Source organism: Rattus norvegicus, chromosome 8 (genome assembly GCF_036323735.1).
Source record: "Rattus norvegicus strain BN/NHsdMcwi chromosome 8, GRCr8, whole genome shotgun sequence".
Classification (NCBI taxonomy): domain Eukaryota; kingdom Metazoa; phylum Chordata; class Mammalia; order Rodentia; family Muridae; genus Rattus; species Rattus norvegicus.
In genome coordinates this window covers 122,660,171-122,681,429 of record NC_086026.1, presented here as the reverse complement: position 1 = coordinate 122,681,429, position 21,259 = coordinate 122,660,171, and the positions used below count along the sequence as shown (strand labels likewise).

The following is a 21,259-nucleotide window of genomic DNA, read 5'->3' as shown; positions in this document are numbered from 1 at the left end:
AAAGATGATTCACGTGTGTACGCATGTCTGTGGAAGTGTATGGCACATGTGAGAGAGTCATGTGCCTGCAGAGGACAGATGGTGCCAAAGCCCTGCGAACTGGAGCTGCAGGTGGCTGTCAGCTGCCCGCTGTGTACTATGGATGTGGGAGCCAACTCAGAGGATCTGCGGAAGCAGCAAGTGTTCTTCCCACTCAGCCATGTTTCAGCCTCAGAGTAAGGACGAAGCTGGTAGCACTAAGACAATTGAAAGGCCTGAGAATTAAGGTGCGGATGAGAATTAAGGTGCGGATGAGACAAAACAGTGACCTTGGGCTTGACAATGCTCGGCCCCTTTCAAAGTCCTCACACGTTCAAGACCCAACTCATACCCTGTACTTCAGCAACCCAGACAGACATTAGTTCTCCTTGAACTTCCAGGATGCCAAAGGTGGCCCTGCAGAGACTTACCCACTGAAAGCCTAGATGGGCTGGCCTCTCTGCTGCAGCCCTGGCTCCTTGGTATCTTGCTTCTCTTCTGTGCTGAAGCTGAATTGACCAGGATTCGTTGAGCACCAGAGCTCACAGTAGAGAGGGCTGTTGTGGTTAGAACTCTTCCCGGAGACCCAGATCTGCTGCCAGCTAAACAGGAAACACATAAAAATATGCAAACACTGATGCCAAGGTAACGTGCAAAGATACAAGACAATTGTGATACGGCAGGTTCTAAGACCAAAGAAATGGACTGAGATTTATACACGAACATAACCTGCTGAGGGAAAATGCGCTGCGTATGCCAGCGCTGAGGGTAAGCCACCTCAGGCATATGCTTGATAAAGGCAGGCCTACTGGGACTTTAATACAAACAGTAAAAAGATCCCCAGGGCAATCCCATGTTTGACAGTGTGTTTCCTGAGGCTTAGATGCTCTATGGAAAAGCTTTACTTACAAGGGTGGAAACTCTTAGTTCTATTACTGCTTCTATTTGTGCCTTCAACATACAGTGACAACTTGCTTTTTCTTAAAATAGCTTGCCTTATGAAATATCTGAATGGGCATGGTCATTTGGTGCTATTCAAATTTTTAAATTTTAAAAATTAAAAACTGTGCTGCTTTCAAATCTGGTCAGAGATGGTTCTCTCTGTAGTGTGCAGTGACTCTTAACTAGACAAAGAGCTTAGACTAAGTAACTGTTGAGTGCTCAGAGATAAATGGAACTTCTTTGTTAAGGTGCCCTACGCCAAGGCTCAGGGACATTGCAGAAGGAGTCATGTAAAGAATGTGATGGGGGCGGGGCGATGCCTACTGTGTTCACTACCTCACAGCTTGGCTACACTTGAGTTACTATTCCAGCATGCACAGAGGGAGGAAAGGCTCATGAGGCCCCACTCCCAGCTCAAGAGCTCTTGTTAGCTGATGGTAATGGGGAAGGCAGAGTCCTCCCACCGCCCCACTGTGGCCCCTAGAAGGGCACACTGCTTCCCCACATTCTTGCACATACTGGTAGCGCTATTTGGACTCAGCAAGTCTTTTTTTAAATGGACACGAATGTAAAGGAGGGACAAGACAGAGGAAGAGGGGAGAAAGGTAGGGAGACTATAGGGCTAAGACACATTGTAAACAGTGGATGAAATTGTCAAAAATAAAAGAAACACTAAATTTAAATTAGGTGCTGGAAAAATTGGGCCAGCTGAGGAAGAGAAATTTGTTTTTGCTAGTTGTGGCTCTTGGCTGGCCACATTCTAGGATACCAAGTTCCAAGGGTAGACCAGAAGAACTAAGTGTCACACAAGTCAGATATATGGTCAGGAACTAGAGAGAAAGAGCTAGATTAACTCTCAGAGGTCTGTGTATAGATTAAGCAAAGTTAAGAGATAAATTTTTACAGAGGCCTGCCTTTTTTTTTTTTTTTTTTGGTTCTTTTTTTTTTTTCGGAGCTGGGGACCGAACCCAGGGCCTTGCGCTTCCTAGGTAAGCGCTCTACCACTGAGCTAAATCCCCAGCCCCCAGAGGCCTGCCTTCTTGTGCATCTTCGGCTGCTTTGGAATTTGAAGCAACCTGCTCGCCTGTACATCCCACATGCTAGGGTGGTAGGTATGTCAGACCACACCCAGAAAGAAACCCATGTTTAAACTAAAACACCAAGGCTACCTTTTTAAGAGGGATCACTTTGTCTAGCGAAGTGTTTTATGTGTGTACTGCATAAAAACATGGATCAGATGCTCAACCGAATGGTGATATTTTAGAAACCTTGCATTTAAATAACTCTTCAAGGGAAATGCTGTCTCTCTGTTACCCACTTTTACCACTGCTTTCTGTTACTTTTATTGTTACCCACTGTAAGAGTCAATGTTCACACTGCGCACTTTTACATGACATACTCAACGGTGTCTTATTTCTACCTAGTAGATTTAAGACTCAAATGCCAATGGGAATGAATACTGGCTGTCAAAAGTGACACTGTGTGTTGGGCAGTGTTGCTGCACCCCTTCAATCTCAGTACCGAGGAGGCAGAGGTAGGTGAAACTCTGTGAGTTTGAGGCCAGTCTGGTCTACAGAGCAAGTCCAGGACAGCCAGGGATACAAAGAGAAACCCTGTTTCAAAAAGCCAAAAAATAAAAAAATAAAAACCAAAAAACAAAAACAAACAAACAAAAAAATCAAACAAACCCAATAACAAAAAACCCAAACCAAATATAAACCCCACAAAAAACAAAAACAAAACCACCCATCAAAACAACAAGATTGGCACTGTATACTAGGAGGCAGGTATTTCAGAGGGCTTTAGAGGCTATCTTATCTTCCTTATGGAAGATGCCATTTCTAATCCTAGCCAGCTGTCTTAAAGTAACTTGAACAAGTTCTTGGGAACTTACAAAAACCGTGGCTTTAAAAGCTCCAAATTTTGTCACTCAATGCAGGTTAACAAACAGGAACAAGCTAGCTGTGACCAACTGTTCTCCTTATTGTTAAGTTTTCTGGGCATCATTTGCTTAGTTCAATTCATACTAGGTCAGTTTTTAAATATTTTCAGCACACAAAATAAAATATATTCCACCAGGGATAGCAATATTATAAAATGAAGCATTGCTTCCTGTGAAATTAAAAAAATTACTGATTGAGTAGATGACTTCTAAATTATTGAGAAATCACTCAAGTCTACTTTAAAATGATCGTTCAAAAATTTCATGATGTTGCAGGTGAAGAATCTTCAAATCTGGCTTCTCTCTTCTTCTTTGAAGTATTGCTGAGGCATCTATTTTCTTCATGCAATATATAAACTAAACATACACACAAAAACACCCAAACACCCAACATGCCACAAACTCACAATGCAAGGTAGGCCAATGGAAGTTATGAGAAACTCTCGATGATATAAAAACTATAATGAACTGAGTACATACAGTATGCATTTTATTAAAATCAGTAATAAATTCATGTGGGTGGGGGTACTGGTAAGGAAAACTAACGAACTCTGTGAAATGTGGGTCTATTCAGCAGACAGGAAAGATCAATTTAGAAGCATCTTGACTGTTCTTTCTACTTTGCATTTACTGAATTGATGAAACCTGTGCAAGTTCACTCTCTAGATATTTAAGCTCACGCATTCCCTCACCTTAGGGAGGGAAGCTGGAAGTGTTCACTTCATGTACACACAGTCCTCTCTTCTCCATTATGCTTTGTTCACCCAATTAATGAGACATTTCCAGTGCCTATGGTTGTTTGGAGTCATTTTTACTTAACATGCTGAGGCACTTTCTCTAGTAGAGCCAGCAGAGTTGAAGAAAAGGGCGTGTTCACCCCAGAGAGCAGCATGGAACAGAAATGTCCCAAAGGCAAAACTTCAACCTGAATAACTATTTTCTGTTGTATTGTAACATTTCAGAATGTTACTAGAGGCTGCTCTCTCCTCTTAATAGTTATATCTGTAGAGTCAACTTGGATAATTTCAAAATTTTTAGAGCTTTCGTGATCTTAGAAAAACAGGCCAAAGAGAACTCCTGAGAGTATTATGCAGTAGGAGTCTCTGCTGAATAGAACTCAGTCTTGTTAATGAGACTAGGTGAGCCAACGAGATGTGCACACATAAAGTCCGCAGATTCTTACCACCAACGGTATTAGCAGATTGTGATCCTGAACAAGTGCAAAGGCAGAATTAGGGTAAGGGTTATAATCCACGAACAGGGGAGAAGCAGTTTAAAAATGGATGGCAGGTGAAAATAACAAAGCTTTAGTCAGTTCTCAGGAAACAAACAAACAAACAAACAAACAAACAAACAAACCTAACGCAAAAAAGGCAAACTTTAAAAAAAAGTTCATAGCACACATGTCTGTCACGAAAGCGGTACACATAACAGGTATACAGCTGACACTCATGTACAAAGCAGATGAATGAAACTGCAAAAGCCAAGGCACACTCTTCAGCTTATCCATTAAGAAATCCAAGTTGTTAAATGTTTACAATTTTCTTCTAAACATTTAATTTAAAGTGAGATTTAGGAACAAACACCACATCTTATAGCTGAAGAAAAGTGGAGATGAAAAAGCTAAGCATTTCATCTTTCTTAAGAGTCACAGAAAAGCAGGAGGCGGGAGGGAGGGAAGCTTCCTGACAGGCTGTGCAGTCGTCTGTACACGACCAGGCGCTACCAACAGAGCGGGCCTAGCTCTTTCTTAATCTCCAAGGCTCTCCAGCAGGTCTGTTGTCAGAGCCTGAGCACACCAAGAGAGTCTGTCTTTCTAGATGCAACACAGAACCACGGAAGCACCGTGCACACAATGAGTCAGTACGATGTGAGGATGGAGGCACATGAGACTCCTGTGCACATAAGCTGGGAAGAAACCTGCATACAAATCACACGGCTATTTAATAAAGAACCTGGAACGGATGTAAACTCATTCAAATAAAGAGGCAAGCAAACAAATAAAATCTTTCTAATATGATTTAAGATCTGTGTGATTGTATTGTGGGAAAGTCTCTAGATCTTAAAGTCCTATGAAGTTTAACAAGCCAAATGTAGAATAATCCTATTTTTCACTATAGGATCTGAAGTTTGACTGAAAAAGAGGGTCCCAACAAAGGCCAAAACGTCAGAAAATAGCAATTATCTCACAATTAAGTTTTAATTTAAATCTTAGCTTGGACAATTTGTGATTATCCTTATTTTCCTTTAAGTTTTAAACATCCAAACTTCAGTGTTTACTTCTGTTTCATGAGGGCAGTAAAAATATCAAGTATAAAAACACGTACCAGCATCATAAAATTCATTTTTCATCATATTATGAATAATAACAAGGGTAATATTGTCAGGTAATTCATGGCACCTACTCTGGGGCACACATTGTTTTAACTGCATTAAATATGCTAAAGCATTTAATGCTCATGACAATCGCATGAGGTAGATGCTATTATCCTCCTCCTTTTCCAGGTGGGTACAGAAAAATACAGGAACCTAGAAAAGCTGGAACTGCAGTGTGGCCAGCACAGCTCCAAAGCCTGCAAACTTCACAGCACCCCAGAGTACTTGGCGATCTGACTTTGGTTGTCTATAAGACCCTGTCTTACCTTAACTAGCTTCCAGGCTGTACTGATGTTGGTCTGGGCAACATACAAGAAGGGAGGCTACACTGCTAATTAATGCTCTCTAAGAATCACTCCAAAAGCACAGACCCACAGGAGAATGTGGGATTACCATCACTTTGATCTGGCAGAGATCTACCTTGTAGAACTGTGTTTATTCTGGCTGTTTTTGAGTAGTCTTCATTCTGAAACAAACTATACCAAATCTTTCTGCTCATTTCAAGACTCGTGCAAAAAGCTTCCAAGGTTGTTCTGCCAGACATTCTGATTCCAGAAAGAGGTGGCACCATGACACTGTGCTGAGGTGTCCTAATGCCTCTGAGCCTTACTTGTCTCCCTTGTTCCCAAGGTGCAGGAATCAGACTAATAAAATAAACAGGACATCTGGAGCAGTCTTTAAGCCCAGGATAATTAGCTTACAGAAAGGACTTATTCTTTACTTTCTTAGAAAAATCATCTGGTTTTAGAGAGTGCTGAGTGTAGCCTATCAGTACAGAGGGAGCAGCAAAAAAATCACTGTGAGTCAAAATGCACTACACAGGCACTTGTTGGGACAGACAGACGTGGGCCATTTGTTTACCTCATCCTATGATTGTGCTTTTTAATTCTTCTCATAAGGAACTCGGTGAGCAATAAAACATAAGAACATAATCTCAACTTTCCCATGAAATTAATCAGAACTAGCTATTCAGCCTATATTCCCCTCATGATAAATCACTATTCACTTACCCAAAATTTAAGATCTAACAAATTTTGGGGGAGAGTAAGAAGATACCACTTTTCTGTCTTTGCATAGCATCTGCTAGATATAAACAGATTTTGGTGTTATAATGAAATTATTTTGCATTCTGTAAGGCATAACTGTCCACGCCTGCAAGTTTCTGAGTAGAATGTGAACCTTGACTTTAAAGACTCGTATTGAAAAAGTATTTCCATGCAAACTTCTGTATGTAAGGTGAAGGTTTCCTTCTAAGTGGTAGAGATCAATGCTGTGGCCCCTGATAACACAGACACAAGACAGCACCCACTCTAAAAACAAAAATCCAACCAAACAAAAACAACCAAACCCAAACATGCACAACAACTGACCCCAAACATTGAAGAAATACCTTCATTTTTGTCAGGTGACGATGAACCTAAAGCACAGAACGAGAGCTCAGTATGTGGCGTGCGGCTTTCCGAGTCAGCTTTGAATGCACCCATTGCTCACTTCCTAACAGTGACATGACACATTCACCCTACCAACCGACAACAGGGGGGACTCGGGAGCAGTACGTACGCTGGGACTGAGACACCATTTTTGTCCGGCTTCTCCCTCTAGAATCGGTCTTGGCATTTCCCACAGCAACAAGTGGTGTAGAAAGCTTGGCTCTCACCCGACCTGAGGAACAAATATTTACGCAATTAAAACACTTCCTGTAACAGTATTTAGTATTAAGAAAGGGGACTTTCACTATTTTCAAATATTTTTAAACTCTAAAGCAAGGCAGCCATTATTTATATATTTCTCCTAAGAATTTAAAAGTACAGTTTAGGGTTTGCTTTCTAAGATGGCATCTAACCTAGGCTTATCTGAAATTCCTTGGCTTCGGAGATTCTCCTGCCTTATCTTTCAAGTATGTGGGACTACAGCCTATAAACCACCAAGCCCAGATAGGTACTTCTTTATACATGTGCTGTGTAAGAATAAAATCGCCAGGCCTGGTGGCGCATACCTTTGATCCTAGAACTTGGGAGGCAGGGCAAGAGGATCTCTTTGAGTTAAGAGACCAGCCTGGTCTACATGAGACCCTCAAAAGACAAGAACATAAAACAATCCCTCCCATTCTGTTTCTAGAAAATTAGGACTGTTTTCAAATGTCCACTGGAGCTTTAAAGATAAACAAAACTTAAACAATCTTCCAGACAGTGTACTTCTAAAGGAAGCTGCAGAAGAGTTGCCATCTGCCAACTCTTTCCCAGACCCATTCCTGTCACCTCTACCTCCGTCTCAGCCCTGCTCTAGAACCACACTACAACTATTTCCACTGTATTTCCAGGTTTAGTTTTGTTTTGCTCATTTGTGGTTGGGGGTATAGGGCAGGATCTCTGGTCCTGCTGGAACTCACACTGTAGACCAGGCTGGCCTCAACCCCATTGAGATTTGCCTTATTAAGATGCTCGCCACTCCAGCGGGCTCCTGCTAGAGCTGAAGTGTCTGAGTGAGCTGCCAGTAGTAAAGATGGGAGCTGGTCAAATCCCCACCGCTAGGTGCGCAGGGCTCTCCAGCCTCTCAGGCAGAGCACAAGAGCACATTATGTTGAACACAGAAGAGAAAAAGCATTTAGAATCTTTGTAAATTAAGAGGCATAATTTTAGGGAGTCCCAAAAGTTGTGACTGATCTAATCTGACAGTCCTGACTGGGAAAGGAGCATGCTGAAGAGTGGGGCTGGATTAGAACATGAGGACTGAGTGTGGTCAGAGGAGTGGTAGGAGCTGGGAGTGAAGCAGAGGCAGACGCAAGGAGAGAGCATCCTGGGCACTGCCTGAACACTGTCACCAGCAAGGCCCCAGGAGCCCACACTGCAGGCCCCTGAGCTCTAGAGTCTGCTCTGGGCAGGTCGTAATTTCCTCATGACTGAAGACCAGTGAAGAGAAACTGAATGATTACTTTTGAATAAAGGATCCACCTACATTCTAGCCACATACTAATGCTTTAAATTAGAAGTACTTAAGTAAGCTGCCATTCATTGTCAGTATCAGAACTAATACTTTTGGAGTAATCCAATTTAAAACCATTTTAAGCCACCACAGTTAATATAGAAACAAAAACAATTACATGGTTTTGGTTTTATACTCAAGAATATGTTGTTCATGTCTAACTTAGGAAAAAATTGTGTTTAAAATAAAACGAAGGCTTTAATGAGATAGTCTTCAGGAAGGAAAAATACAAAAACTAAATTATTTTCATTTCTACAAACTCAGAAGGAATTTTTCTTTTAATATGAACTGACTCAGGAATGTCTATGTAGTTATATTCTTAAACTGAATTTGAATCAGAGACCAATTCTGTAGTCACTGATTCAAAAATTAAAAGATACACTTCAAAATAGATGAAATAAAAGTATTTAATTTCCAATGATAAAGCAGCATTCCTAAGAAGCAGAAATGACATGGCATTAACTTTTTAAAAGAGAGGGGGAAAAGGGCAAAAAAAAAAAAAAAAAAAAAAAAAAAAAGCATTTCTGTTGCCATTACTGGGAAAAATGGAATTACATACTAGATATTATTAAATATGTTAAACAGTAATGTTTTTGTAGCATGAGATGACTCAGGATATAAAGCAAAACTGCACGATGAAGAATTAGAAAAAAAAATTTACACACAATGAACACAACCAAATATAGAATGCAAAAGCTACCACGGCTGGCAAATGAGAAGGGTCTGCGGATAAATTAGCCTGCTTTAGTTCCAATGCACACTACCCATGAAAACTGTGAGGTGGAGGGTCTGTGTTACTAATAAGTATTTACTTCTTACCATCTTCAGATGCTGTTCCTAAATAAGAGAAATAAAACAGTATTTCAACAAATTCTGAAAATGCTACCTTATAATCCCCTCCCCCAAGATTCATCTGAAAGGTGAGAGCAGAATGTAATGAATTTAGCTTTGAAGACATTCATGTGAGAAAGAGTAATCTGACAGAATTCACAGTTCACACCAAAAAAGTTAAAGCCAGAAAACTAAAAACAGCCAAATTCTTAAATTTTGAGAGGATGAAAAAAATCTGAGAAATTAATTACTTAAGAACAATTTAACTCCGATTACATTTCCTTGCAAATAAAGTTTTATACAGACTTCTCTAATGCAGACCCAACATTCTGTTCATTTTCAAAAGGTTTTCATAAGGGAACTAGAGCGAAACAGAAATCAAGCCCATGACCTCGGCCGTACTTGCCTAACATTTTCCTCAGAGCACAGACAAATCGGAGGGCCTGACAGTAACGCTCAGCTATTTTATCCACTCAACGGCCGGGTGTGTGACCTGCTGAGCAAGCATGAAAGCCAGCAGCACTCACCCTCACTAAGGGGCAGTGAGACTGCACAGCAACACTGTCAGAAGAAGGCTTGGACACGGGGGATAGCACATCGGGTACCAGAGGACGCCTCAGAAAGGGTTTTAACTCTGCCCCAAATGAGAAAAGCACGCTGATGGTAAGTGAAAAGTTTTCACAGTACTCCAGCAATATAGAGAGGTTCAAGGATGTCTAAGAGTTCAGAAAGAAGTCCCCTCTGGATGGCTGTCATTTCCATTCAAAAGGTTTTAATTATGACGTACTTTAAAATGGAGATACTAAAAATAACACATTCCTATCCTGAGATTAAAATAAGCTTCCATTTCATTAAAATAGAAAAAATGAGATGAATTCGCAGTTTATGTAATAACTGAGAGAAACGGTGCTTTGCTTCTGTCTTTCTCACAAATCCGTTAACCAATCTGAGACCCCAGCTGACACCATTGGCCCTGACAGGAAGAGAGTGCCAGAATGGTTTTATCCCTAGTGTCTGACAAAACATGGTACAGGTTTGTGACTACACCGGAGCAGCCACAGACAGGCTGCAATAATTTGAATTTAAAAAGCAAAGCTTAAACTTCAGTTTTAATTAAATGTTAGTTTAAAAACTCAGAATGTGCACCTGACAATCAACATATGAACTGTGACACAGTCCCTGCCCCTCTCCGTCAGCTGGTAACTAACACGTTAAACAGACCTAGAGATTCCTTTCCTCCTTCTGAACCCAGTATTGTAAAAGGGAATAAGAAATTTAAAATATGAGGCCTATTTTTCAGGGTTCATGTGAAATAGTTTAGGTAACTGACTTAAGTTTCAAAGAAAGTACAAGGAAATTCAAAGCAGATAAAAGCAACTCCAAAGCCAAGCTGGGGAGCCCTGCAGCCATTTCACATGAGTCCCCGACACATAAACAGCACACTTCAGAGAACTGCAAAGGAATCAACAGGGGCCAGTAGCAATGGGGAAAGTATGATAAAAGTCTTACCATCCATCTTGTCAGAAGTGTCCTCTTTGATGAAAGAGCAAGCAAAGAACAGAGGAAAACTCAGTATATTAGAAACAGACTTTAGAATCTCCACCACCCCACCCCATTTTTTAAAAAACAACAATTGGCTTGTATAGGCTCACTTTGCCATCTGGCCTCTCACAGATCTATCTTTCCTTTGAACTTTCAGCTCCTATAATCACACATCTGGGTAAAAACGTCTATCTCTGTCCCACAAGTTCCTAGCGAAAACCCACACAGCTTGTGATCAGGTGGTACCACTGAAGACCAGGCCTTTAATATCTGCCACAAGAAAGGTAGCATAGTAGGACTGACAATGCTATTGTTTTTGAGGCCCACGTGTGACAATCCTCGTGTCCCAGCCTCCAGAGTGCTGCAGTCACAGCTATGCGCCACCACATGTGGCTGCTGCTCTCCGGCAGATCCTGTGTGTGAGGCTGGACCCTGCTAACTCAGCTCTCAAGGCCCCAGTGATAACAAGGTTACAGGACAGCAGAGACTCTCAACTGCCATAGCAATCAGCCCGAACCGTATGCAAACAGTATGATTTGTGGTGAGCACCAACTTTCTTCTGGGTGTCTGGAATTTTGATAATTGTGGCTTGCTGAGGAAGCAAAGAGCCAATATGACCAGCTCCCTCTCCCTACCCCACCCTGGACTAGAAGTCTTAATTAAATGAGCTTCCCTAGTAGAAGCACTGGTTGACATGTTGTAGCATTTCATGCCAGAAGGAGGAGTCTTTCTTCCTAAGCCTAGCTCTTGGGGCGAGGACTACAAAGCACACATTAGACCTCCAAGGCTTTCTCCCTACTGGTTACGTTGTGTAGCCTTCACTCTAATAAACCTCACCTACAAGCCCCAAATTGTGGTCCTTATGCCAAGTCTAGCAATGTTCCTCCTCTTGTACTCAAGACTATTCAAAACCTTTAGTTACTTCTTGGACCAAGAGCTCTCAGGCAGACAATCACAATCTTCCAAAGACACTCTTCCCAATACCCACCTGGTCCTGCAAACACCATGCCAGAGTCTATGCCCCGCCCCCCATTTCTTCCTACCCTGGCTCAGGCCTTTCACAGCAGGGCTGCCTCCCAGCTCTGCTCACTGCAGACCACACATGCACACCTCACACCATCTGTAGGACATGCATCAGAACACACTTTCTTCATCCTCACTTTCTTCCTAAGCTAACTGACCACCTTGGTGTACACACAAAGATCCTTGAGCAAGGAAGAGGAGAGTGTCAGAGCTGAGAGAACTACAGAGCCTCTCATCTTTTCTTGGCCATCGGGCATGGCAAATTTATAGACTCTGGTGCCAATTTCTTCTACAACCAACTAAAATTTGACTTTCCTCTAACTGACCTTACTAAAAATCATTTGTTTTCTTTTCCATTCAGGCAGTTCCATAAATTCTCTATTAAGAATACCTATGCATGCTAGATAAGCATTTTATCATGAGCTATACTCCAAAGTACGCACGCACGCACGCACGCCATTTTGTATGACACTAAGCTTCCTCTAGAAAATTTCCTCTAGATAAATTTCATATGAGTACACTGTAGCTGTCTTCAGACACACCAGAAGAGGGCATCGGATCCCACTACTGATGGTTGTGAGCCACCACATGGTTGCTGGGAATTGAACTCAGGACCTCTGGCAGAGCAACCAGTGTTCTTAACCACTGAGCCATCTCTCCAGCCTTCTAGGTAAATTTCAAAACACACAGGCCACCTCTGTGCCACAGAATTCAATGCTTAAAAAAAAAAAAAAAAAAAAAAAGCAGCAAATTAACCAGTGGCAACTGCACGAGAAACTATAATGTTACCTTTTCTTTCTGCACCCATTTCATCTCAACTGTTTCCTAAACATTTTGAGTGTGAGGTCTTGTAGCAGTTTCAACTCCAATGCATGAAAGTCAACAAATCATTAGCCCCTAGTTCTCAGCAACCAAATAAACTGAAAAATCGCTAAGTCCAGAATTTCCAGATCCTCAGTACTTAGCAGGAAACCTGTGAAAAACTGAATACAGTAAGTGTTTGAAAGAAAAATGGATGTGATCCTGAGTTCTGTAAGTTCCGACACGATAAACCAGGTTGAGTATGGGAGCAGTACGGAGTTAAAGGGTCTCGTGGGCACAGAGGAAGGGTGAGTGCTGCCTTGCCCAGCTTCTAGGCAAGTGCTCAAATCTTAACTCATATCCTCATGCTTGTGTAGCAAGTGCTTTTACACACTGAGAGCCGTCTTCCTAATCCTGTTCTTACTTCCCTTTATTTTATTGAAACAGTGTCTCCTTATGTAACCCTGGCTGGCTCAGAACTCAGAGGTCAAAATGCTTCCCCAGTCCTGAGATTAAAGGCATGCAACAGGACACCTGGCTTTTTGTTTTGCTTTTATTTTGCTGCCTCTACCTTCTTTTTCTTCCTTTCTTTCTCCTCCACCACCTCCTACAGGTTTTTTTTTTTTTTTTTTTTTTGGGTCCCCAGTTATTTTTTTACTTCATTTCCTTAGGTTGACAGAACCCTCCTTGCCAACCCCTCACAGCTTTGCTGAGGCTGAGGCCTTTTAGTTTCTCCACCAGGAGGGGATCTACTCCTCACTGTAGAGAACAGAGCCAAAAGGGAGCTGAGCCATCCTTTCCATGATCTTAAGGGTGCCACAGGCTCAGATATTCGCAGTCAGGAACCTCAGTGGCAGCGAGAGCATATGTATGCACCATTAGAGCACCACACCAGGGTAAGAGCACAAGCTCATATGCAGTAAATATGCACAGTTAGAGTGGTGGGTATGTCTTCAATCCAAAGACACTCAGATTCAAAGGGCATACAAGAGGCCACTTTCTGGAGTAAAAAGTAGACTTTTATTTTTTGGTATAATTATTTAATTACTCAGTTATTGGGTTAGAGAGAGAGAGAGAGAGAGAGAGAGAGAGAGAGAGAGAGAGAGAGAGAGTCTGTCCGTGTCCCTATCTATATATTTTATTTATGCTATAAAACATATAGAAGTCAGAGGACAATTTACAAGAATAAGGTCTCTCCTTTTATCAGGATGTTACTTACTGAACTTTTACCTGAGCCATCATGCTGGCCCTGGATCCAAACTCTAAACAGTTAACAAAGCTTCAAGTATTCAACTGCCATTCAGAAGTCATGCGCCATCGCTAACTGACTCAGCACTGTGTGGCAAGGACCAGTTCATCATGCTCTCATCAACAGTCCAACACATTCTCAAACTTTCCAATATATTCATATTATAGGCAAATTTGATATCTATTTTACTCTTATGATCTATTTATACCTTATTTGAGTTTTTCTTTTTGTGGAGGGTGGCACAAACAGTCTCTGAGTTTATATTTCATATATTAGACTTAAATTAAGACCATGGTGTATTTAGATTTGGAAATTTTTTCAGTGATGTGAGATTAGATGAATTCTTATCTGTTAGGTTTTCAATAAATTGTATTACAATTTTGTTCAAGAGTCTGGTCATCTGGGATGTATTATAACATGGTGTGTAACACGTTGCAACTTATAAAACACTACCATTCTAGCATTCACCAAATCTCTGTGCCCTTTACTTTACGCCTGTAACCGATCTGCTAGTGTTCTGCACTACAACCAGAGGCAAAAAACAGAAGTGTGCATCAGAGATTCAACATGGATAACTAGCCTTAAACTTTTAAAACATACAGAAAAAAACCAACTATGAACGGCATTTGGAATGTATGCCTAAGCTTTGATTAGACACAGAAGCCCATTACAGTCCTCCCTTGGCCCCAAAGGTAAAGGGACAGAAATACGACGAAGGAAACAGCAGATGTTTTCAAAGCCCGAGTCTCCCCTCTGTAACCCCCAGGGAGGTTCGTCTTCAGTGCGGTTATGGAAATTCCACGGGCACCGGTGGAATCAAGAACAGTATGTCTGATCAGGATGAGGAGGAAAACAACAGAGACAAGCCCAGACCAGGTGGCTGACGAGTACACAGGTCATTCCAAACAAGCGAGAATGAACCAGAAATAAGTGTGGCATTTTATTCTGTTGTCACTGAGAGCACAGGAGAGGGAATGAGCTGTCTTACCTAGTGATGCATAGGAACCTGGATTCAGGGCACCTGCGCCTAAACGCCCACTTCGCACAGCCTGTCCAGCAGCATGATGCGCCTTGGCACCGGCGGCGGCATTCACGTCAATGTCACTTCGAGAGCGCTGCAGGCTTCCTGGAAGGGGGCTGGCTTTGCTGCCTCCCACCGACACTATAGAAAACAAATTAGCCTATATTACTTAAATAGCTGCAAAGGAAAGGAAGACACATGAACTCAAAATCATTGCGAACTCATCGTCTGTGGCAACACACAGTCCACAAGGCAGCAGGGGCCCAGTGGCCAACACCATAAACATCACCCTAAAGTCAGAATGCTCAGTTTTAGTTAAGATAAAAGTTTTCTTCAGTAATTCTGAATAGTTCTTTGTTTCATTTTTCTCTCATGGAAAAAAATGACTTTTGATTATCAAATTGACAAGGATGTTTGGTAACAGAAGAGAGATGTTTAAGACTGATTTGTAGAAAGAAAACACTAAAATATATGAGAGTTATTATTCTTTACTATTAGAAAATGCAAGAAAAGTTAGTCTAGGACGAGGGATATTTAAAAATTAGTGGAGTTTTGTTACTCTTAGGAAGTCTGAGCCAAGACATTAGACTGACATTTAGCTCTAGTTTTTACAAGAGTTTGAATATATTATGAGCTCTAACTCAGTGACAGCTGTAAAGTCATCTGAGTGGGTCCTAACCCACATTTTAAAGCAATGAAACACAAGAGACACAGTGGATCAGTAAAAAGCTAAGCTCTTTCCCCAAAGCCTCAGCTGCTAGACAGGTCCAGAGTCACAGTGTGTCCCCATGATCTGTGACACTGGGCCATGAAAATATTTTCTTACTGTAGAGCACATCAAAGCACTTTAGGCACTACTACTTAGAACAACATCAGATGTAACTCTTACTCAAAGAAGTAATTACCTCTTCCAGCTACAGCTGAAGGATTTGCTGTTGACCACTTAGATGAAAAAGGACGACTGAAAGGTAAAAAGAATGTTTTTAGTAAAAAGACTTGGTTAATCATTCTGATAAGAACGAAATAGCAGCTGTCAAGAAAGTTGAGACATTTTCCTTTAAAAACAGTTGTTTTCAAGAATTAGCTATAAAACGAAATAATTGACAATGAACAAATGGAGACCAGGTTACATTACTCTGCTCTTCAGCACAGACAACTCAATGTTGCACCCGGAAGTACTTCACTTAGAAGACAGAGACCGCATGGCTCTTACCAGCATACAGGCAGCTTGGCACACCAGTCTTGTCTCATGTGACCCCTCCACTGTCACATGCTGGGAACGCACTACTCACTACATCAATTATTTTATGGTATCGAAAGCACACAGAAGTCAAGTGGTCCTACACTTCCATAGAAACAAAATGGGACTCATTAACCTAACCATGGGTCAAAGAAATCAACGACAAGGCCACCAGTTTTCACGGTCTTGGTAGATGCAAGCTATGCAAGTTGGGGAGAGGAACACATGAGCGTCCAAGCATATGGCCTTACTTGAGGCTTTCTTGTGAGCTTGACGAGGACCTGTCTGACTGTGGAAGAGAAGCTACACTTCCAGAACTCTTTAAGTATGTTTGAAGACTTTTCTGATAGGATGGCTCGAGGGAGTTGTACAATGTTTCAGCTTCACCAGGAAAGTGGTTTCTAAGACCCATGTATGTCCTGTAAAGAAAGAAAGGGACATCAGTGACAGCTGGTCATGACTACAGGAACACAAACTCGCATGTTCAATGCAGTCTTCGTGTCGGGTAAAAACTGTGTAAACTGAACAAATTCCAGTGGAAAAACTTAAGGTTTTGAGAAAAACAGATCTCAGTTCACAGTCCAGTTGTGGCCACTCATAGCTCACATGTCCTTGAGTGACCTGGACCTCAAACTCCAGAAGCAACTATGGAAACAGAACCCTCTTGAGGACTAGCTTCAGGATTAAAAAGTTAAAAAGAGTCTAGCTGTGGTAGCATATGTCTTCAATACCAGTGCTCAGGAGGTAGAGGGGGTCAGATCTCTGTCAATTCAAGGCCAGCCTGGTCTACATATTAAATTCCAGGCTAGCCAAGGATACAGAGTGAGAACCTGTCTCAAAGCAGATGTGGGGTACCAAGAGCCTTCCTTAGTATCAGATGCACAGTTCCTACTCAGTAAACTTGGCTTTCTTATTGGCAATGGAAGGTGAGTAGTCTCTGACGGTGACTGCACCGGTCACAACTAGTAGGTTATGACATGCCTAGCCAGCGTTAGTGGATAAAATGCACTTCAAGTTTGCTGGAGAGTTAGTCCAACAGAGTCATTGGGAAGTTGGTGATAGAATCACTTCTCAACATAATTCCTTAAAAGTAACACAACACCTTAAATATGACTAATCACATTGTCACAAAAATACAGTACAAACTTACTTTCTTGCCTCCACTCTGGCCTCAGCATCAGCATCATGAATTCCCTTCTTAATCGTTTCAACCAAAACAGCTGCATGTCTATACAATAAAGGCACCTTTACGTTAATATTTCATATGTATTTCACCACATACAACAGTTATTCTCATATAATACACACCTACCCCAAAGGAGAGAGAAAACTGAAAGATTAATTAGCCAAATAATTAAGACTGTAACATCCCCACCCCACTTCCCACCACACAGTCTAGGATGGTCTTGAACTCAGAATCTTTGGCCGTCAGCCTCCAGCGTGCTGAGGTTACAAGTGTGCAATTCCACATCTAACAGCCCTCTCTCCTTTCCTATTGAGATAGGTCTTTCTATGCAGCCTGGATAACCTGGCTTAGGTTCTATCCCCACTAGCTGGGACTGCAGGTCTGGCCTGGTCAAAGACCGGAGGATTTTCTAACAGTCTTCCCTAACAGCTCACCCATACACTGCTTCTTTCTGGTACTTCTGAGACTACAAATCTGGAAGTAAGTATTGTTATAGAATCCTGACAACAGGTAAATAAATATGTGATATTTAAATTTAAAATTATAAACTTGACTGATGGTGGAAAGCCTGTGTGGTGGGTTCCTTACTCTTCCATTACTGTAGGAAATGATTTGCTCCGAGTCTGACCTAACCCAGTGGGTCTCAACCTTCCTAATGCTGTGACCCTTTAGTACAGTTCCCCATCTTGTGGCCCCCCACAAAACCACAAAGTATTTTGTTGCTACTACAAAACTGCAATTTTGCTATTGTCATTAACTGTAATGTAAGTATCTGTTATGCAACTCCTGTGAAAGGGTTGTTTGACCACCAAATGGGTCAGGACTCAGAAGCTGAGAACCATTGATCTAACCAATAAATCAAAGAGTAGCTGCCAAAAATCAAACGAAACATGAATTACTTGTGCCTATGTTAAAAAAATTTTCAATTAAAAACAAAAACAAAAACAAAAACAAAAACAAAAACAAAAACAAAACACCAGACCTGTAAGGTCTTAGCAGTTAAGAGCACATACTGTTGTTGCAGGTGATCAGTTTGGTTCCCAGTTCCCACGCTAGGCAACTCGTGGCTACCTATAACTCCAGCCTCAGGGCATCTGACACCTTTGGTTTCCTGGGGTACCCACACTCACATATAATTTTTTTTAATTAAAAATAAATGTGGAAAAATCCATTAAAATAGAAATCAACAATATAGTCAATAAAAATGTAGCTTATTGCTGAGGCTTCAAAACTGAAAAGTGTCACGAAATAGTACATGCATAGCCCTGGGAAGAGCCAATGAGCTGTCCGTACTCCCCTGCATCCCAGAGTTAAAGCACATGCTGTCCAGTGAATGCCTCGGCTAGTGTGGAGGAATATCCCACAGATTTCTCTTCCAAACAATTCTCTTACTTAAAACAGGAAGCCATTTCAAGACTGCAGCTCATGAAACTTACCTCATATGTGCTTTGTAAAATGCTACCCAATGCAATGTGGAGGATCATACATAACCTAATCTACTTAAGGGGCTGTCACCCAACACCAAACCTGAGGCACAGGAGGAGCACGGCATCCCAGCCCTAAGTAAGACAAGCAAGAACAAACACCCTGGACAGATGAGACCTCATGTAAACAACACCTTCTGTGTGCCTGCTGTCACAGGAAGGAAGGAGGAGGAAACTCTTTATGTGTGCTGGTACCGGTGGGTGCCTACCTCTCTAGCGAATGAGTCTGCCACTCTTGCAACAGCAGATCTAAAAATTCAAATGAACGTCTGAAAAACAAATGTCACATTACAATTAAACATTGTGAGCAACACATTGCTTTCTTTCCCCATACTATACTCTGCATCTAAATAAAACACACAAGACTCACTTTCAGATTATCCTAATTAGAAAAACAAAACAAATTTAAAGGATTTAGCCATTATCATGCTAGACAGCTCAAAGAGAGTTTGAGTCCTATAATTTAACTTCAAAATACTTGTTAAATAGAAGAATTTATGATGGAGCCCAGAAAAAGGGAGGCACACATCAAAGCGAACGTTGAGAACAAATTCTACAAAGCAGTCCCTGGACTTCATACGTGCTATGTAGTCCCGACACACATCACACATGTAAGGAAATATGCAGTGATAATTACATAGAATCTTAAAGCGAAGTCACATGCATTTTCTCCTAACCTCTAGTTCTCAACTTTGGCCATTTTGTTTTCCATTTGTAGGCTCCGGAAAATGAGCCATTGGCCAGATTTCACCTGTGGGCTCCTATTTTCTGACTCCTAAAGATTTCAAAGAGGTGACTATATAACTGGTCTAACACTTTTAGGCGACATAAAGGACATAATGCCTTATTCAGCCATTGTCCAATGACAAATCGCTCTGCAAACTGATCACTCTCCAACATTCAATGCACAGATACTGGGTCTAAAGACACAAGTCCTTTCCCTACACTCACTGCGGCTTTGGTCCTCCAGTGTTAGGCAAGTGCTGAACCACAGATGTACCCACCCCATTAGTCCTTTGGTCCTAATCACTGATGGCAATATGTTTTGAAGAAATCAAGCTAGGTGTGGTGGTGCATAGCCTGAAATCTTTGCAGCTGAGAACCAAAGGCAGAACAATTCTAAGGTCAGGGACAGCCCAGCTATACTGCAAGGCCTTCTTTCGAAGTAAATGAATCTTTGTTTCCACAAACCATGGAGAGAAAGAAAGGGACCAACAAAGCTGATTTGTCTATTTCCTGTCTTCTACACACAAAATTATGAACTCTTAATGTTCAATCTACAATCTATAGAATGAACTCACTAGCTTTATAATTTACATATACGCTGAGATATACAACAGTGAAACTTGTAGACTTCTAGCTATTTCTAACTGTACACTCTGGAAAACAAGGCAACCAGTGAACTACTACACCACAGCTTAAGTGACAAACATGAAAAACATAAGTGCTCACAGCAATTGCTTTATCCACTTTCCCTTAAATGGCATGTGGTTAAAACACTGGTATCATGGGCTCGAGAGTCGGCTAGGCAAGGAAGAGTGCTCACAACCAGCCTGGTATCCTGATTTTGAGTCCCAGGATACACACAGTTGAAAAGAAGAACTGATTCTGGAAAGCTGTCTTCTCACTTCCACGAGTGTACTATGGCACATACACACAGACTTAGGAGTAAAGGTAAACAAATTTGAAAAATTGTATCATGGATTTAATGGAAAAGGTAATATTAAGAAGTTATAACTAATTGTTAAACTAAACTTAGAATTCAATGAGTTACCTAATGGTAAAATGTATCCTAAAAACCCTTTCCCCTAAAACTTACCTCCTCACAGGAACTGACTTTGATGTGCAGTTGCTTGTTATTAAAGGTATAAGTCGGGGTACGTGGGTATGCTGGAAAAGATAATGTACAGAAGCATCAAACACTGCACACCACGGAGTGCTTCTGTTGTCTTACACTTAGTCATGGACAGCCAGGACAAAAGTGCAAATCAATCTAAAGCAACTCAAATTCCCTAATTAGAGTAAGAATGGTGATGGGATAGTTTTTAAGAGACAGTTGCCAGGTTACCAATACGTAGCAAAGACAAACTGTTCACAGGCACAGAAAGACTTGTGAAGTCTCTCTCTCTCTCTCTCTCTCTCTCTCTCTCTCTCTCTCTCTCTCTCTCTCTCTGTATGTGTGTGTGTGTATGTGTGCGCGTGCGCGTGCGCGCACTCGAGCACAGAACTAATGACCAAGATGACAACCACAGTACACTTACACTCCTAACAACTGTGATACAGTCTACTGTGAAATGGTGATTTTAATGGAACTTTCATTCTGGGTGAAACGCAGTTCTTAGACTCAAGGAAGCAATAGATAATGGTCCCCAGTTTCCAGTTCTTATGCTCTTCTTTAGTGAAGTAAGCAGTAAAGTGCTTATCCTAAACACAGAACTTAGCATAAATGTATCACTTCGGTTGTGGCTATACTCACTTTTCCCATTCTTGATTTAGCCATTAAGCACCCTGTTTCTGATATTTTAGGAAATTATAACATTGTTATCAAAATCTCTAGGTATCTAGTATCCCACACTAAGAATGTGCTGTTTTCCTCACTACCTGCAACAACTACAATCACAG

At 41.4% G+C, this 21,259-nt stretch overlaps 1 protein-coding gene across 50 annotated transcripts in view; it reads right to left on the bottom strand.

The window, feature by feature from the left end:
- Positions 1-21,259, bottom strand: part of Clasp2 (cytoplasmic linker associated protein 2) — a 181,403-nt gene that overhangs the window by 55,505 nt on the left and 104,639 nt on the right. For 18 of the 50 annotated variants that reach the window (XM_063264738.1, XM_039080680.2, XM_063264742.1 and 15 more), the window contains 10 exons: positions 20,457-20,527; positions 18,847-18,906; positions 17,118-17,195; positions 16,219-16,386; positions 15,633-15,688; positions 14,695-14,868; positions 10,601-10,624; positions 9,080-9,097; positions 6,839-6,940; positions 450-620 (listed from right to left, as the gene is read on the bottom strand). In XM_063264738.1, the coding sequence (XP_063120808.1) occupies positions 450-620; positions 6,839-6,940; positions 9,080-9,097; positions 10,601-10,624; positions 14,695-14,868; positions 15,633-15,688; positions 16,219-16,386; positions 17,118-17,195; positions 18,847-18,906; positions 20,457-20,527 (922 nt within the window). Of the gene's footprint in view, positions 1-449; positions 621-4,085; positions 4,113-6,668; positions 6,696-6,838; positions 6,941-9,079; positions 9,098-10,600; positions 10,625-14,694; positions 14,869-15,632; positions 15,689-16,218; positions 16,387-17,117; positions 17,196-18,846; positions 18,907-20,456; positions 20,528-21,259 lie in introns of all 50 variants that reach the window. The other 32 variants (XM_063264733.1, XM_039080674.2, XM_063264735.1 and 29 more) reach the window with 6 other exon arrangements.